At 37.2% G+C, this 19,041-nt stretch overlaps 1 protein-coding gene, 1 non-coding gene and 1 pseudogene across 24 annotated transcripts in view; 2 read left to right on the forward strand and 1 right to left on the reverse strand.

The window, feature by feature from the left end:
- MED12L (mediator complex subunit 12 like) overlaps positions 1-19,041 on the forward strand; it is a 317,720-nt gene that overhangs the window by 29,620 nt on the left and 269,059 nt on the right. For 18 of the 23 annotated variants that reach the window (XM_023519944.1, XM_023519950.1, XM_023519957.1 and 15 more), the window contains 4 exons: positions 1,427-1,531; positions 6,676-6,867; positions 8,251-8,283; positions 11,520-11,679. In XM_023519944.1, coding sequence (XP_023375712.1) covers positions 1,427-1,531; positions 6,676-6,867; positions 8,251-8,283; positions 11,520-11,679 — 490 coding nt within the window. The remainder of the gene's footprint in view (positions 1-1,426; positions 1,532-6,675; positions 6,868-8,250; positions 8,284-11,519; positions 11,680-19,041) is intronic. The other 5 variants (XM_023519946.1, XM_023519960.1, XM_023519955.1 and 2 more) reach the window with 1 other exon arrangement.
- LOC111729000 lies at positions 2,816-2,934 on the forward strand (annotated as a pseudogene).
- Positions 8,356-8,474, reverse strand: LOC111729010. Its single transcript, XR_002776048.1, has one exon. It is a non-coding gene; the product is annotated as a 5S ribosomal RNA (ribosomal RNA).

The following is a 19,041-nucleotide window of genomic DNA, read 5'->3' on the forward strand; positions in this document are numbered from 1 at the left end:
TTCATTTTCTGTGCAGGTCATGATTTCAGTAACCTTCTGTGCTTGGAGGAGACTTGATTACCATAGAGCTGAGTTTCCTGTGGCAGGGTCTTTTGAAAGCCTGCCAAAACAGTGGCTCACCAAGGTATTAGCTAGAACACACACAATTAAGTAAAGTTACATGACATGTCTCCAGGAGACCTCAGTTCTCAGCCAAGGTGACCTTTCAGGTGCTTATGTGCCATAAACTATTTTGTTTTAAGGCTTCCTGCCTAATCACAGCAGTGATTTTGATCAGTTGATTTTTTTCCAGTCTACATTTGCAGCAGCTACTTATGAGGAGAAAGTGTGTGTCCTCATTCTTGTGCTGTGATCACCATTACCCTAGCGGTTACCAAGGCTTGGAGTGAGGAGAGCGGAGGTAGCTTCACTCACTCAAACCTTTCCCTTTTATGTTTTCAAGCCTGTATCTTAGGAACTCAGATTTAGTTCTGTAACTCAATGATCAGGGAAGGCATGTTTTATTGCTTTTGTTGTTGTTTCTTTTCTTTTTTCTTTTTCTCTTCTCTTTTTTCTTTCTTTTCTTTCTTTCTTTTTTTTATAAAGCCTAGGCTTTTTTTGATGTGTTATGGCCTTGGGAAGAAAAGTTTTCCTGTATCTATCTAGTAAGATCTTTTTAAGGAGCATATGAGTTGTAGCTATGTATTTTTAGACCACATTTTCATATGGCCTTTATACTTCGGTGGCATGGTGTCACGGGAATTTCTCTTCCTACTCTAGGATTGAGAAGATGGTTTTTCAGTGTTGAATTTGTCCAGTTACTGTACTAGCTTAGTGAGCCTCACTCTTCTCATGGGCATGAAGATACCAGAATTGGTAAAGATCAAGTGAACCAGGATGTACAAAAGAACTTTTCAAGCTCTAAACTTTCCTTTAGTTACCTGTTTGTGCTATGTGGTTGTCAAAGCTTGTGCTGTCTTTAACTTGCTATGGGGTCTTGGGTAAGTTGAGTGAGCCGATTTTCTTGAACATAGGATAGGGATGTGCATGTGCATGGGGCTGGCAAGGGAGGGAGAGTAAAACTATGGGCTCTCTAGAAACAGTCCTGGTTTTAAAATTCTATGATTTTATGTTTGTGTGTGTGATTTTTGCTCATTATTCCCAACTTATTAAAAATTTTCAAACTTAAAGAAGTCAAAAGAATAGTATAATTAACACCTATATATCCTGCAGCTAGGGTTAACAGTTAACATTTTGCACATTCTTTTTATCTTTCTCTACATATTTATGCATTGATTTTTAAACTTCAGTTTCTTCTTTCATTGGTGTGTTTTCAACAATTCTCTTATGGAATATAGCAAAGTTAGTCGTTACTCAAGCTGTGGTAAGTGGGGTTAAGTTAGAGCGTTTATATCCTTCTGATTAATCAATACCTTTTCTTGAACAGGATGAACTTACTGCTGTGAATGTAAAGCAAGGCTTCAACAATCAGCCAGCTTTTACTGGAGATGAACATGGCTCAGCCAGAAATATCGTAATTAACCCATCAAAGGTATGCTAATTGCCTGTTTTCCAAAACTGGAAAAGTGTGTGTATGTGACACCCTTGGTAGTTAATGTTGAAAAATTAGTGTTATTTAAACCACGATCCGTATTCAGAATTCCCCTAAATATCTTGTAATCTGTCCTGTCCTAGGATCCAGTCAGGGATCACACATTGTGTTTTGGTTGTCATGTCTCTTTAGTCTCTTTTAATCTAGTACAGTACCACTCTCCAGTCTCTCTCATTTTGTTCTTGTTTTTTTTGGAGGGCCTTTTACAACTGCCATTTTAGAAGAGTCCAGTCCAGTTATTTGTCTTTTAGTCTAGTCCTATAATCTGTAATTTGTCTCATTGTTTTCTCATGGCAAGAAGACTACATAGCATCACATGAGAAGACATGCAATGCCAGTTTGCTCTAGTATTGGTTAAGTTTGCTCACTTAAGGTGGTGTCTGACCTCTTTTTACATTGTAAAAGCAGTCATCTTTTCCTTGTAGTAATCTCTGTAGGGTGATAGTTTGAGACCATATGAGTATTCTATTTTCCAATAAAATTTCCTCCTATGATTTTAGCATTAATTGATGATTTTTGCTATTTTGCTGGTGGTTGCAAATGGCTGATTTTCTAGTTATTGTTCCTCATACGTTTATTAGTTGGCATTCTTTTGTAAAGGACATCCCATTTTTTAGTATCACTTTTAATCCCTGGACTCTTTTTAAAACCTAAGGTATTATTTTCATTTTTATTTTTGATGCTCAGATTGTCTTGCATTTGGCTAGTGTAGGTGCCTTTAAGCTGACATCACACCATTCTTTGAGTTCTTGCTCACTTTTGACATAATGGTGTCATCTTATTTCCCTTTTCAGCCCGGATCTGGATGCTTGGCATGTTCATTGCTACTAGAATGTCATAACTTCTGGGCCCTTTCAGTGGACAGAGATAGGAAACATGTAGATTTCTTTTTTTTCCTTTCCCTCTCTCGCTCCCTCCGTTTCTCCACCCATCCATTCACTCACCAGTTTGAACTGAAATACAGGTTTTTTCTTACTTTTTCCTGTTTCATCTTTGTTTCTCCTGTCTCCCAGAGTGAAATCTTGAATCTAATTAGTATCAACATACTTATTCATTTACCCTCTTACCATACACATAAAAGAATTTCAGAATAAACTATAACAGTATCTCCAGCAACAAAATTACTGTGTAAAATTTTCAGTTTTTCTACAATTCTTTTTGTCTTTGTACTAACTTTTATTAAGAGTATATATAGTCAGAATGTTGTGTTAAAAAAGTTTTTGAGTCTGTGGCCATGCCACCCTGAACGCACCTGATCCTGTCTGATCTCGAAAGCTAAGCAGGGTTGGGCTGGGTTAGTACTTGCATGGGAGACCGCCTAGGAAGACCGGGTGTTGTAGGCGAAAAAAAAAAAAAAAAGATTCTTAAATCTTTTTTTTTTCTTTGAGGTTAACAATTAGATATGTAGATAGAATTATTTGTTTCTGTTTGTATTCTTTTAAGATTTGAGTTTTTATCCTTTTTGAGTTATTTCTGTTTTTCAGATATTAAAATACTTTTAAGTTGAAAACATTATAATACAAATAAAAAGAAATCAAACATAGACAAATTTCTATACTTTTTTCCTCTTCCCCAGAGATAACCATTGTTACAGGTTTGTGTATTATTCCAGAACTCTTTTTATGTATGTAAATGTATACACAAACACATATGTAAATGACAGTCTGCTAAACTATCAACTGAAATATTTTTTAAATGATGCGAAAGAAAAGCATTTTCTACAAATAGTCCTGTCGACCAAACACAATGTTTTTAGTTTCGTCTCTTTCCAATCTTGACACTTTTTAACACTACAACCAGAATTATGTGTGTGTTGTAATTTTTTCTGTTTTTTTTTTCATTGTGGTAAAATATAACAATTTACCATTTTAACATTTTAAAGTGTACAGTTCATTGGCATTAAGTATATTCACATTGTTTGTACAACTGTCAGACCATTCATCCCTAACATTTTTCGCTTTCCTTAACTTACATACTTTAAAAAAATATAACATTTTTTGTATATATTTTTCCTTGAGGCTGAAGTATTCATGTTAGTAATAATTAGTGGATAGATAGTGTATCATTTATGTACTATAGTAGACTGAAACTGCTAGTGTATAATAATTAGTTTCTTTCCAATTTCTTATGATTATTAATAAAGAGGTAATAGTCATATTTGAACATATATCTTTTGTTCTTTAGGATTAATTCCTAGAAGAATATTGCTTGCTTAGGTGAATTAGTGTGCTATAGCTGCTGTAACAAAATACCACAGAGCGGGTGGCTTAAACAACAGAAATTTGATTTTCTGAGAGAATTTGCTGTCTCAATGTCCCAGAGGCCGAAGTTCGAGATCAAGGTGTCAGCAGGTCTGGTTTCTCTTGGGGCCTCTCACTTTGGTGTGCACATGCTGCCCTCTTGCTGTGTCTCCACACAGTTTTTTTCTTGTGCTCAAGCATTTCTGGTGTTTCTTCCCCTTCTTACAGTGACACTAGTCCTGTTGGATTAGGGTGCCATCCATATGACCTCAATAACCTCTTTAAAGGCCCTGTCTCCAAAGATTATCAGGGTTTCAGCATCTGAATTTTGGGAATACACAGTTCTGTGCATAACAGAGTATGAATGCTGTATGTCTCTTCAATGAACTGTCAAATTGTTCTTAGCTATTTTGTCTTATGTCAGTTTAAATAATAATAAATGGAAATATCACCTATTACAACTACAGCTGCCGTCAATCTTTCTGTGATATTTACTCAAGGAATCAAACTTTCTGAGGAGAATTTGACCTTATAAATATGAACTATATGAACCATAGTGTAGCCCCCAAACTTTTTTCATTTTCTTATCAAATGAATTGTTTTCAAAATAGCTTTGGATGGATCGAAACAAGTTTTGAATTAAACTTTATCTCTCATACCTTGTCTGAGAGAGTGCAAATTGTTATAAACCTTATGGAGAGCAGTTTAGCAATGTTGATTCAAATTACAGAATCATAAAATCTGAATTCTGGAACTTTATCTCAAAGCTCTAGCTGAATAGGTATGAAATAATAAATAGGAAAGGCTATTCATTTTAACGTGATTTGTAATATTAAAAGTTTGGGACATATACTTCATTGTTCATTAACAGGGGCTTGATTAAATAAAATGTGGAACGTTCACTGCATTATTATGTGTCAAAAAACACGAATGAAGAAGCTCTCCATATACAGATATGGAAGGCTCTCAGACATTTAGTAAATGTACATAAGAAGGTATGCATATAAGAAAGAGAAAAAAATAATGTGTTCGTATTTGTGTATATTCACATAAAGAAACATTGGAAAGACAAAACTTATCAAAGTTGGAGGTAGGCACTGGGACTTGGGAATGAAGCTTTTTATTTTTTCTTGGTTTTGGAATAATGTGAATATATAGCTGTTACGATTAAATGTGTGATCATGTTTTGATATTTTTTTAGTCTTAGTGTGCATTTTTTTCCCCTATATTTTTGGGACTTTGACTTTGTTTACAGTATGCAGTTGTTCACGTGGGTTGTTAGGAAGTAAAACATAGTTACAGACACCATGTTCCATTGCTATCTTTAAGTATATGAAAGAGTATACTTGTAAAACAGATTTCTCAGACTAGTTTTTTTTAAAAAAAATTACACCTTTTTTTATTATGATTAAAATGCTCAGACATAATTACAAATAAGAGACCTTTTAAATATAAAACAGTTTGCGTATGTAGGTGTTTTGTGCCCTTTGTGCAAAGATCAAACATTGAGAAATTTAAAATTAAACCATTTGCTACTATGGCTGCTTGTTTTCAACCAACTTGTTTTGCTAAACTTTTGCATTTGATTTTTTTGGACATTGTGCAAACATTTGCTTAAAAAACACTATGAAGCTGCTTGTTTAAAAAAAAGTAAAGCTTATTTTTTTTTCTAACTACTCTAATTTTTATTATCATATTACATTAACACACCAAAAGAGGATTCCTTTTATTGTACATTAATCACAAGGTCAAGGAATTACAATTCACAGTAAAAAAAAAATTGTACAGTATCAACTTTTCACATGGTAAATAAATTTGGCTAATTACTTAAAACTGTATTTCAACCTGTAGACTAATTGTTTGACTCTTGAGCATTAAACTAAAGTAGTGATTCCTATTTTGCTTCACCAGAGTAGGTATTTTATTTAAATCATGGCTGACACTGTCTGCTAGCCTTATTTGGAGATATTTATTAGAAATTGTTGCTCACACCATATTATTAAAGAATCCCCGGGAAATGATATGTGATGCTCTGATACGATTGTTGGAAATTCCAACAGGTTTTCTGTGGATTTATTTAATTTTTAGATATTACTTTATCCCCTTCTTTTTTGTCCCTGTCTCCTTCCTTTGTCCTCTTTTAAGATGGTTAATAAGAAAATGCTGCAGTAATTCACAGAAGCTCCCTTTGCTGCTTTGCTCAATTTCAGAACATGTAACAGTAGCTTTCTCTTGTAACACATGTACTCATGAAATTGGCAGCCCAATCAAAAACGTTGAATACTTAATTTAATCGAATCTTTTGTATTTGCCATTTAAATAAATTAAATTTCTCTAGACTCCTTTTTAAAAAGCACTGAGTGTAAATACAGAGTTTCCTTTCCAAAAATATATGCTATTAAGATGAAACAAGGAAAAGAATGATTACTGTGTGATTACTAGGCTTTCTGTTCTCGTACGCAACACCTCTCAGGAAAACTATTCTCTCCAAATGGGTGTGTAGTATGAAAAAAGAGAAGTACAGCTGAAGATTAAAGTGGAATTCATTCTCTTGACATTTATTCAGGTTGTAATTAACTTCATCTTACCAGAGATTTTCAAAGGCTCTTCTTTTTTTCCTTGAATTACTCGTTAATAGCGGAATAAAGGTGCTATGGGAGTTTTTGAGTTATGTTAGTAAAAGGAAATGACAGCTCTTGACTTCAAGGGCTTCAATTGCCATTTTATTTTCTGATGGGCTGTTTGAAGATTTTCAGTTAAAATAATAAAAAATAAAATACTAATATACATTATTAACATATTTATTGTCTTTAAACTTTTTCTTTTTCTCTCTTATTTCCTCAGATTGGAGCTTATTTTAGCAGCATATTAGCTGAGAAACTAAAGCTTAACACTTTCCAGGACACCGGAAAGAAGAAACCACAAGTTAATGCTAAAGATAATTATTGGCTGGTTACTGCTCGATCCCAGAGTGCAATTCATAGTTGGTTCTCTGACTTAGCAGGAAATAAACCACTTGCTATTTTGGCAAAAAAGGTATTTTTTCTTACATTGTTTTCATTATGGTCTTATAGAAATGAAGATGTTTGAAATAATGCTCAAGTATGCATTTATTTTCCCTAATTCTCTCCAAAACTCACAGCCTTGATAGCAGATATACTGTACCAGGTGTATGCTGCACATATGTTGTTTTCTCCTTTATTTTGAAGGCATGTGGTGTCTAGATTGTCCTTAGATATAAACATTCCACACAGGGAACAGTTTATGTGGCCTTTAGGTAGACAAAGTTTTTAAATCAAGAACAGGCAATAATACTTTATTTCTACTACGTTTTCAATTTTCTTAGCCCAGGATGTCTAAAGTGTGTTGTGTAGAAATCCTTGCTTTGATGTTATTTCCTTGTCTTGAAGGTAACCAACCATCCAAATGCTCTAAGTTGTCTCCCTAACAAACAGGATAAAGATAGTGGTTCTGTGAGTGCTTGAAAAACTTCTTTGAAAAAATTTTAGAGCAAAATGGGCAGGTTTATTTATAGTTCCCAGCTTTTTTGGGGTGGAGTGGGGTGGGAGGGAGAGTTATTTTAAAATCTTTGCCTTTGGTCATTTTTATTAAGTGGGAAATAATACATGCATTCAACAGTCCTATAGTCCGAGCGATAAAAAATGTCTTGAAATTTAGACGAGAGCTGGAGACCTCCCTCTTGGTCTTGATCTCTAATGTCTTGAACTCCTTTCAGGTAATCCCACAGATCTTTCTTTTCTCCCCTGAAACCCTTTAGTTTTAGGGGTGCCCATCTTCTGTTCCTGGTATTAAGTTTTTATTATCAGGCTTGGTGCAGACCAATTTTAGAGGAGATCTCCTTCATATATTTGCTTGTTTGTTTTGTAAAGCAACTCTTTGAAAATGGTACCCATAGCTCCCTTGGCTTTATTTTGCCCTAGTGTTGTAGCATTATGTTGCTTTTCATAGATTTCAATAATTAAAGGCAACTGAAATCCTTGAAAATCAGAAAAGTCAGCGGAACCACCTCTTGCTACTCAGATAGTGCCTCTGTCTCAATACAGGCCGAACAGTGTGGCCTTTCTTTTCCAGTATTGAACATTTACCATAGGCCACTATTTCCTATGAAGGCCATGTAAATCAGAGGGCATCCTTCTATATTTGTTGGCTTTCTAACAATAGTCCATATCTTCCATGTTGTTTAGTACCTTCACCTCCCATGTAGCCAGCCTGCCATCTTTCTTTTTAGAGTTTCCTTTCTTATAAGCTTTTAGAATGCATTTTGTGGCTGTTTCCTGAAAGCGAAACTGGTGAGGAATTGATGCCCTTGCTTTAGGTGTGTAGTGAGCTCTCTCATCTTTTAGGAAGGAGATGAATTACGGTGCATTGTATTAGCCATTGTTCTTCTTTCTTTATTAGGAGCTGCCTCTGGCCAAGTCAGGTGTCCCTCAGGTAAGCCCTGACGTTAAATTTTTGCAAAGTTAAAGATGTTTTCTTTATTTTTATTTTATTTTATTTTTTTTATGCTTACAGCACCTGGTATTCCTAGGTGGTCTCCCATCCAAGTACTAACCAGGCCCGACCCTGCTTAGCTTCCGAGATCAGACGAGATCGGGCATGTTCAATGTGGCATGGCTGTAGACTAACGTTGTTTTCTTTATAAAATCATTGACTGTATCTTGAAGCATTCATTTCTTGAGCATTTCAAGAGTTCCTCTCTCTCCTCTCCCCTCTTCAGCATATCATCTTCTTGAGATGGTGAAAGTTCTTTCAGAGTTGGGTAAAAGATTATATTCTCTGCATGTTCTTCATATTGGAAAGTTAAGATACTTTTTTAAATTTCTGGTGTTTCTCTGTGAGGTGGCTTAATGCAGAAGACCTTCATTTTCTCGCTAAGATCCCGAGTCATCTTCTGGCTCTGATCTAGAGTTCAAAATAGTTTCCTGTATGGGATGGATCAGGTTTCTAGACCTGGTTTTCTGTTACTATGAAGCTCCATAGCATTCCAAGTATGTAGCCACCGAAAAGTCAACAATGGCCTGTAAAGGGCCCTTTAACTCAATCGAGGTCATAGCTGGGTTTGGAAAAGGAGACTTCTGGCCCACTAGGGATGTTCTTCTAGCTCTTGAAGAGTTAGTTCATGTGTTGTCACGTGTTCACTTCAGGTGACTTGATTACCAGGGTCTACGGAGTTTCTTTTTCCTCTACAACTGCTAAGCGAGTGGGGGATGCTGATGGCAACGTGCATTCGAGGAGAAAGGTGATACGAGGATGGAAGACTGTCACACGCTAGGGTGTCTTAGTTTTCTTTTGGTACTAATATGCAGCTCTAGCTTGATTTAGAAACAAGACAGCTGCCCATTGATTGCCTAGGTTCAGCTACAAGTTAAAGTCAGATGGTTTCTTTGCTGAAAATGGAATCCATCACTGTAAGGAAGTCATACTTCAGTCATGGTAAAAGATAGTTTCCTTCCTGAGCTGGCCCAAACAGTAAATTTGACAAAACCATCAATACATGTCTTTTTCTTAATTAAGTAACTTTCTTCACATATGTTCTTCTGAATTCTAAAGCCCTTGATTTGAGTCAGCCATTTTTTAGGGCTCTGCCATAGGGGCAGTGAGCTGAATTACAATTTTGCCTTCTGCTGTTCATGTAAGACCTGTGGCTCAGTTTGTTTGCTGTTTCATCTAAACATTTTACATGTTCAGACTGTGTGTGTGTGTGTGTGTGTGTGTGTGTGTGTGTGTGTGTGTTTTCCTTCTGTTCAAAAGAAATCCTTTAGACATCTATAAAAGATACTGTTAGCAATGTTTCTTTGGAGATGCTAACTTTACTTTTTGCATTTGCCTGTTTTTCAGGCCTTGATATTACCTTTTGGTTTGTCTGATTAAGAGGCTTTGACAGCAGAAACTTAACTCACTGATTCCGTACTATGTGTTCTAGTGAAAAGCAGCAGCTCGGGTCTTAACTGAATGTTTAAGCCTGTGCTTTTCTTGTTCACAGCTGAAACCATAGTACACCCCCAGAAACTTGTGCTCCATGAAAAATGTGCCTTGTAAGCTAAATTTTCAGGAAATTTTCTTGTTAAAATGTATCACTGTGATCTGCAGAGAGGAAGCCTTCCAACTTTGGCCTGTGTGATGTTCATCTTTTAGTTAGGTTTGGGCAATTTAGTTGCCTGTGTTATGGGGATTATGTTCCTAAGTCAGAACCCAATACAGGTACTGTATGTGATCAAAAGTCTATTAAACGATACAGCAGATGGATACACTGCATCTCAGTGTCCAGCCACGCAGCTTTTCCTTCAGTATTGGAGCAGCTTGATGGGTCGTTGGTAAGAACCAGGTGAAATCACTTGTTTTAGTCAAGTGAAATCAAGTGACATCACTTTGTGTTATAAAAAATACTTATCTTTTAATTCTAGGATCACACTTTGTACCAAATGTGTGAATAGTCGAATTTGTAACATGTATGATGCAAAACATCCACTGACTAAATATGGATTTGGCTAACTAATAGAAAAATGCCATGTTATATGAATCAGTTAGCTGGTTTGAAGCCTTGTTTCCAACATAAAATCAAGCAAGAGTGTGAAGCATAGAGACTGAGGCTCTAGATGTCCATGCTTGTTGTGTTTAGGATCCTCTTAAAGGGAGGGTTAAATCCATGGCTTGAAAACAATTTGGCTGTCATGGAGAAATCTTTTGAACTGGCAACAGAATAAGAATTATTATAATACATGTAAGTCTTTCGCATTACTCTTATAACCATCCAGTGAGGTGGATAGGGTTGGTGTTGTCACATTCATAAACGAAGAACCTGGGAGTGATGGGTTGAACTAAATAGGCTGTGGCCAGGAATGGAGCACAGAGACACTTTTCCCTCATGTGGGGGGTGTGCCTGCCTCTCGGTTTCACTGCTTCCATCCTGCTGCACCACAGCCAGCAAGTCTTTTGTCCATTCTTACTCTATATTCAGAAATTGAATAGATTATGTATAGATGAGTAGGCTCTGCCCAGGATATTTATGAGGAATTCTAGAAGAGTGGATTAACTCTTTCAAACCATTCTGTGATACATGGGGATACTAATTTGCTAAATTGTACCTTCGTGGTCTGGAAGAAATAATTAACTGTCCCAAGTGCCTACTTTCTACAGCGAATTAATTACCCAGCTATTTCTAGCTCAGTGTTTATTAGGCAGATTCACTGATCCATCATTTTAGCCTCTATTTTAAATTTTGGGCTAAGGTGCTTTTAGAAGCTTTGTGGAATGTATTATTCTTATGAAATGGGTACAGTCAAAAGCTTTATAAAAAATGTTCTTGGATAAAATGTAGAGCGGGGAGAGTTTTTCACTTGATCTGTCTGTTTCAATTTTGAGATAAACTTCTTGGAGGACTGTCATGAAATTATTTTTTTCTATTTTGATACAATGTGTAGCTTTCAGCATCTGAAAATTAGAAAATAATTTGTTTTTATAAGAAAGCACAACTGATAAAATTGCATTGCCAGTGTGCTAAACGTAATTTTGATTCGTTTTTCTTAATGAAAATTTGCTTCAAATCTATCAAGGATATACTTTTTTTTAAGGATATACTTTCTTATAGCCAGCAGGAACTTAGAGTCTCTTTCTTTTCCCTAACGATGAGCACAGTATGTGATTATTATAAATGTTATTTTTTTTAGGTTCCCATCCTTAGTAAAAAAGAAGATGTTTTTGCATATTTAGCTAAATATTCAGTGCCAATGGTTCGAGCAACGTGGCTGATTAAGATGACGTGTGCCTATTATTCTGCTATTTCTGAAGCTAAAATTAAGAAACGTCAGCCTACTGATCCCAACTTGGGTAAGTGAGACAATACGGTTGATATAGGTTACATTTCATTATTGATTCTACAAGTAATTGTTGTCTGCACCCTTGGTACACAACCTCAGAAAGTGAGTACTGAGAAGGTTCATGATGAGAGTAAAAGTCATTCACGTTGTGGATGGAGAAGCTCATCCTTGTTCTCCCAGTCCCAGAATCCTGATTCCATCAGCAGGTCCTATCGATATTACCTCCAAAATATGTCTTTAATCTGTACGCTTTTTACCACCACAGTTAATTAAAATGCTGGTTTAAGCCACCATCATCTCTTGGCTGCTGGCTACATTGGCAGCTTCCCAACTGGTTTCCCTGCTTTTACTTTTGCTCCTTACATTCTAGTCTCTCCACAACTGCCACACTGATCACAAAGCTTATTAAATCAGGTCAGATCGTGTCTCTATTTATAACTTTACAATAATTTCTTATTACAATTAGAATAAAGACCCAGATTCTCTCCTGTGGTCATCAAGGCTATCCATGATTTGCTCTCTCTTCCTAAGATATTCCGGCCACACTGCCTGCTTTCTCTCCCCTCACATGCTGTGCTCCTTTCTTTCTCAAGGCTTTGGCATTTTCTCTTTTCCTGTACTCGGATTGCTCTTCTCTAGGATATTTGCATGTCTCCTTCTCTTCACTGAGGCTTTGGCTCAAATGTCATTTCCTCAGGAGGTTTGCTTTGGACACCTAAATAGTATTCTCTCTCTTTCTCCCCTTCACAGTTATGTGCTCATGTGTTGTTATTTTATTTGTATGTTATATTGCCTTTCATTACCTCCCCCCGCCCCCCCGCCGCCCCCGCCACACACACGCACACACGCAAGCATGCGCTGGCCTATGGTAGGTATTTGCTGAATGAACTGAAGAAAAAGTATTTTTAATTAGATTCTTTACTTTCTTGGTGACTGGACAATTACTCCTTGAGATAGTGCTAAACATGCTTTATTGAACATTTGATACTACATTAGGAATGTGCACAGAGAATTGTATATAAAGATGTCCATTAAAAAATTAGGTTTATAAATAATCCTGTATGAAATGGAAATGTGCTTATGATTTTGTAAAGGAAACCCCCAACTACAAAGTTCTGAGGTGCAAATGTCCTTAGATGCTAGGTGTGGTCTTAGATAAGTGAGTTGGGCTGCAGAGTGGTTGGGAGTGGTAGGGGGCCCTGATAAACTGGAGAGTGGAGCCCACTGTAAAAGCACGAAAACTTAAAAAACAAAACAAAAACATAGCTGAATTCATTGGCTGCCACTTTTGAGTTCAGCATATCTCATGTGTGTTAAAACAAACAAGCAAAAATAAATTATACTTAACTACTGTGTATTTGTGTAAATGTCCAGGGAAAAAAAGCTGGGAGGAAATAATCCACAAAGTTAACAACAGTTGTCTCTAAGTGTTGTTTTCACTGTAGTCCTTTGTTAATTCTGTACTTCTGAGTTTAATTTTTTTCATCACCTTATTATTTCATCAACTTATTATTTTATTGGGGGAAACAAAAGAAATGCCCTCCTTTTTATTACTAAAGTAATACATTTTCATTACAATATCTTCAAATGGGTGCCAAAGTAGATACAGAATAGTGTTCAAATTTCTCTTCTCCCTTCTCCATGTTTTCCTTTTTGAACTTTCCTTCATTCGTGTGAAGGAAACACAAATACAAACATACATTCACACAGATACATATATGCAATTATTACTTATTTACCTATCTATTGCATTTATTAATATTTCTCCCCAGAACCTGGATATTTGGTTGCTCACTAGCTACCTCTACTTTGATGACTAATAGGCAACCTAAATCTAATGTATATTGAATCAAAGGCTTGATTTCTCACCTTCTCTAAACTTGCTCCTTCTTCAGGCTTATCCTTCTTAGCAGTTGTTAAATGTAGTCGCCAGGTAGATAAAGGCGAAAGCCATATTGTCATTCTGGGCTTTTGTCTTTCTCTCAAAACTCTATGTTCAGTCCCTCAGCAATCTTGTCAGCTTTACTTTCAAAATGTAGTCAGAATCTGACAATGTATTCTTGCTTCCACTGTTGCTCTTCAGGCTTAAGCCACTACCACTGCCTCTGCTATTGCAGGGGCTTCCAGGTGATCTTTTTTTTTTTTTTTGTTCTGACTTCTCTAATGACAGCTTTTTGCTTTGTAGCTAAAACATAAATGTTGCCATACTTCTATGCTCAGAATTCTCTCATGACTTCCTGTCCCACTCAGATGTTTGCGTCAGCCGACACCAGTGGCTTACATGCACGTTGTGACTTTGGGGCTTGACCCATGGGTGCCACTCTCCCTCCCACTCACAGATGACCATGTGGCCTGCGCCCTCCTCCCACTGCCAGTCAGCTCAGATGGCACATCCTAAGAGAAGCCTTTTCAGACCACGCCAGTCAAAGTATCATTTTGCTGTTCCTCTGGTCTTTTTATCCTGCTTTATTTTTCTTCATAGCCCTTAATACCACCTCATGTTATACTTAAAATTAATTTATTGATCACCTGTCTTCATCCTTTCCCAGCTAGAGAAACATTGTCAGATTTATTGAGTGCTGGATCTCCTCGGACAGTATTTGGCACATAGAAGGTACTCAGTAATTTTTAAGATAAATGTGAATAATTAGGCCTGAAGCATTTGTGTGTGTGTGTGTGTGTGTGTGTGTATACACACATACATACACATAGATATATATTTTGCCCCAATTCGTAACCTGGAAACTTCCAGCACCACCGGCTATAATGGAGTGACTCTTCCTCCATTCCTTAGACTCTCTTCATATTTTTGGTAACTTGTTCCTGACAGTATTTTCCTTGATGTTCAGTTTAATCTGATTTTAGCTGTCACAGGAAGGCCAAGAAGGGTGATCATGCAGAAATGATTCTGCCAAATGAAATTTAAAACAATTTTAGGGCAAATTAAAGTTTGGTAGACCCTCGTATTCACAAAGTTAGAGTATTTAGGAATCCCGGAGATGAGTTTGTCACCATGACCCCAGGGTTTCCTTTGCCGGATGGAGGGAGGCCACGCTCCAGTTTCTAGCTGAGAACATCTTAGCCTTCTTGTCAGATTCAGTGCATTTACCATTCGTTTTCTTACCAGCGTAACCAGTTGATTTTTGGGGGTGGATTTTTTAATACTCCCACCAAAATAAAATTTCTTTAATCTGCACACCCACAATGGATGGTTGATTAGGTTCGCCTGTTACAAATGTTTTTTTCCATAAGCCATGTAACACATAATGCTGGTTTTTGTTTTTGTTTTTTTTTGACTCAGTTTATTTACAAAGTGTTACAGTTCATGGATCTTTATGGTTATTCATGTGTTATTAAAAAGTGTGAATTTTAAATTCACAAAAGTCAGAAGTGCTTACATTCAATTTCTCTTGGTAGAGTATAAAAGCTGTGGCCTAAAAAATGTTTAAAGCTAAAAATAAAAATATTTTTAAAATGCACGAATTTTAGGAGATCACCCCTATCCTCTCAGGTTTAGCATCTCAGAAAGAGCTTTGGTCCTTATTGGTCCCGGCTCCACCAATGAGTGTCAGGATGATTTGAAGCAGAGTCTTTAGCCTCCCTAGACATCAGTCTTCTCAACCTTGATCCACGGTTCATGTTGCCTTTAATCGTCATGTCTTTTTAGTCTTTTTAAATCTGGGACTGTTCTTCAGCCTTTCCTTTTCTTGACCTTGATATTTTCTTGATATTTTTGAAGAGGACAGACCAGTTATATTGTAGAATTTCCTTTGATTTGTATTTGTCCAGTTCCTCGTGATTAGATCCAGGTTATGCACTTTTGGTAGAAATACCAGGCAGTGATTCCGTGAGCATCTGAATACATCGTAATACATTGTCTTGATACTGGTGGTGGTAACTGATCATTTGGGTGAGGTGGTGCCTTCTGGATTTCTCCACTGCAAAGTTACTATTTTACATTGTCTAATTATTAAGTTATTTATTAGCTATTACTGTGTAAATATCAAATTTCTACTTCTCCATGCATGTGTTTTTAAAATGCAAATGTCACACTATCTACATTATATGAAAAGAACATGGTTTCAAATATCTGATCTTCGTTTTCGTCACCCTGTTACACCTGATACCCCTCATTCTCTGTTTTGTACTTGGCACCTTCACCTCTTTAAGCAAATTATACAGTACATTTGGAAGCGTTTGGCTGTGTAGACACAGCCGTAGTGTAGCAAGTTTCACACTTTAAGCAAGCAATACAGCCAAGCAAGTACACACATACTTATGTGTTGAATTGGATTAAATTGCATACATTTCAGAAGATTGACTTGCAGTAATAGGTTCTCTGTTCTGGCTTTGATAGTGAAAAGAATCATTGAGCACATTGGGGGTAAGATTGACTATCAAGTGCCACCCTCTTCTGGGGTTAATTTTATGACTCTGTTGTCTTGATTATTCTTAGGATTTGTAAAGTGTTTTTAGTAGAAATAGCCTTTACTCTTTTGTAATAGAAACATATGTTTTATTTTTGGTTTCCAAATTCAGAGTTGGAACAGAGCTATAAAGCACTGCTTTTTGATATTATTGAAGAGAGTTTTTCCTAAAGTGAAGTGGGCTGACAGCAACAAGGGAGCAGGCCCCGATGTGTAAATTCTTTAAACGTAGCAACACAGAGATCCTCACTATCATTGTGCATATAGTTATAGATCTAAAATGTAGATTAAATGGATTGCTGCTCTGGGGAGCTTGCACCTAGCAAAGACACATCCAGAGTAGTGTGTACCCAAAAGTGAGAGGAGTGGAGGGGCCCTGGAGAGTAAAGAAATATTTGACTTGGATACATTCTGACATGAGGGCAGAGAATTTAAAATAGAGGTGAATTACGGAAGCTTGGAGGAAATGATTGTAATTCTTGGTCCTTAAGAGACCCAAAAAATAAAATAAAGAGGAGGTTATAGGTAGACGTGATGTTTAGAAAATGCTATCAGATAGGTGAGTGTTGCAGACTTGAGGGAAAGTATACCAGTCATACTGCATAGTTAGATTCAGATATTTTTTTTTGAGTTGGGTGATGTTTAGTTTTCAGATATTTTCTTTGAGTTGGGTGATGTTTAGTTTTTAATGTTTAGCTGTCTTAAATGTTTTGAGCTTACCAGAGGAAAGCATTGAAAATGGATCAGCTAATATTTAAAAATAAAAAAATAAAGCTTACAGAATTATGCAATTAAAGAAAGTCTTTGAACAGATTAGGAAATATGACTTTACAGTAAGTAACAGAGAACTCTATACATTTATTTGTAGGAATTTCCTGTGAGGGGTCTTGTTGCCGAGCCAACTCATTACAGCTACAGTATTTATACCATTATTGCTATCACTGTAACTGATAGCATATCTTGAGCGATTGCAGAATTCCCCTCACTACAGTAAGCAGGAATGAGGTGCTCCCTTCAACCGTAGATTGAATCAGCTCCTGATCACACTGTGAAAATGATCTCGCTTACTGGAGGGACCTTTTCAGCCTTGAGGATCCTTCACTCCCATGCCGTTGGACCCTGAGGCTGGGTTTCCTCTACCAGGATCACTGTGGTGTGCCATGATGCCCCGTTTCATTAGTGAACATCTGCTAGGTTCTGTGTATATTCTGTTCATTTCTTGATTTATTATTTAGGTACTCTGTGAGAGAGAGACTTTATTCCCATTTCTCAGTTTAGGATGCTGCTCTGGGTGGTGCACAGAGCCCCATCAGCATGTGTCTGTCTAGGCTCTGAAGCCTGTGTAGACACGTTGCTGGGCAATGTGGACAGAGAGAAGGAGAATGCAGTCATTAGCTCTTCCTTCTTTCTCTAATGCTTGGATTGTTTGGCTGTATACCCTTCTCCCCCAAACTATGCTAGATATTCACAGTTTGGGGGTCATATATCCAAACGATTCAAATATTAAGAAAGAAAGCACTAATAGTAAAATGGATAAAATGCAGAGGGAGTCCCAAGGAACTTGGGAAGTCCAGGGACATCCACAGAGGAAGTGATGTTTGAGTACAGTTTTGAAAGAAGAGGCATTGCCCAGGAAGAGAGCGTTGGGGGTGTTGTGCCAAGAAGGCATTTCTGGCAGAAGGATAGTGTTTGCAGAGAAATAGTGTCATCAGATAGTTTGACTTGGAGTGGAACTGCCATGTTGTGTCCTTCCTACTCCCTCAGCCCCCAATTCTGGCGTTAGGTACCAGTGGATGGTGATGAAAGTTGTTTGCTAGAGTGGGATATATGAGTTCTGTCTGCTGGATAATGGAGAACCATGGAACAGCTTCTTATCACTATTGTTACAACATTCCCGCAGTTTCCTCTCTGTAAAATGGGGATAATTGACCGTGCCTTTTAAGGGTGAGATGAGTCAATACTTTTAAAGTGTTTAGAACTGTGTCTGGCACGCAGTTAATGGCCAGTAAATGTAGACTATCAATAGTATGCTGCAGCTGCCACTAGGACTACTGTTATTACTAGCCAGTATTTGTTTCTTTGTGCATTGCGTTGGGAACTTTATAGACATTATCTGTAATCATTATAACAACCTTGCAGTTTAGGTTTTATATTCCATTTTGTGTATGAGAGACTTGAGCCTCAGAAGCTGAGTAACTTGCTGGCACAGATGGAGCTGGACTAACTAGAAGGTGTTTTTTTCTTCCTTCCTGCTGTGATGTTGCTGGGGGAACAGGCATGTCGTGGGTCTGGGCCTCTGAAGGCAAGAAGTATCACTAGGGAGAAAGGTGCCAGCAGGGAACAGGATGCAGGACTTGGGGGCTGTGGGAAGCACTGGGGGACTCAGAACTCTTGTTCTCACAGGTGCCATGGGGAGCAGGCAGAGCATAGCAAAGTCCAGGATGCCATAGAAATGAGAGAGAGAGAGAGAAAGATGAAATGGCTTAAAAGATGAGCATCTCTAATTCTGGCTGGAAGTTGTTGGCTGTTCAGTATGGTGAAAAGTGACAAGATGTATTGTGGACATGAGGTCTGTCATGGAGGGAACAGATAGATTAGAAGAAACTTAAAATGCTTTGAGGTCAAACTGCTCAGGGAACTGGTCTATTTACTCCTAGTTGTTTCCTCTGCACCCCTGAGGTTTTGTTGGTTTGGGGTTGGAGTTGGATGAGAGACTTTTTAGGGTCGACTATCCTCTTGGAAACACTTTCCTTATCGCACCCCAAAATACAAAGAAGAAACAACCACCTTTCTTGCACAGTTGTAATTAATTTGTGACATATTCATTGAGCCATTTGGACTGCAAAAATAAACCCTGTTAAACACATTATTGACAGTGTGGTTTCTTATCTAAGCCAACCAGCTAACTTTCAGTTTGGGTCCTTGAAGACATTGCATACTATCTT

Source organism: Pteropus vampyrus, unplaced genomic scaffold, assembly GCF_000151845.1.
Source record: "Pteropus vampyrus isolate Shadow unplaced genomic scaffold, Pvam_2.0 Scaffold242, whole genome shotgun sequence".
Lineage (NCBI taxonomy): Eukaryota > Metazoa > Chordata > Mammalia > Chiroptera > Pteropodidae > Pteropus > Pteropus vampyrus.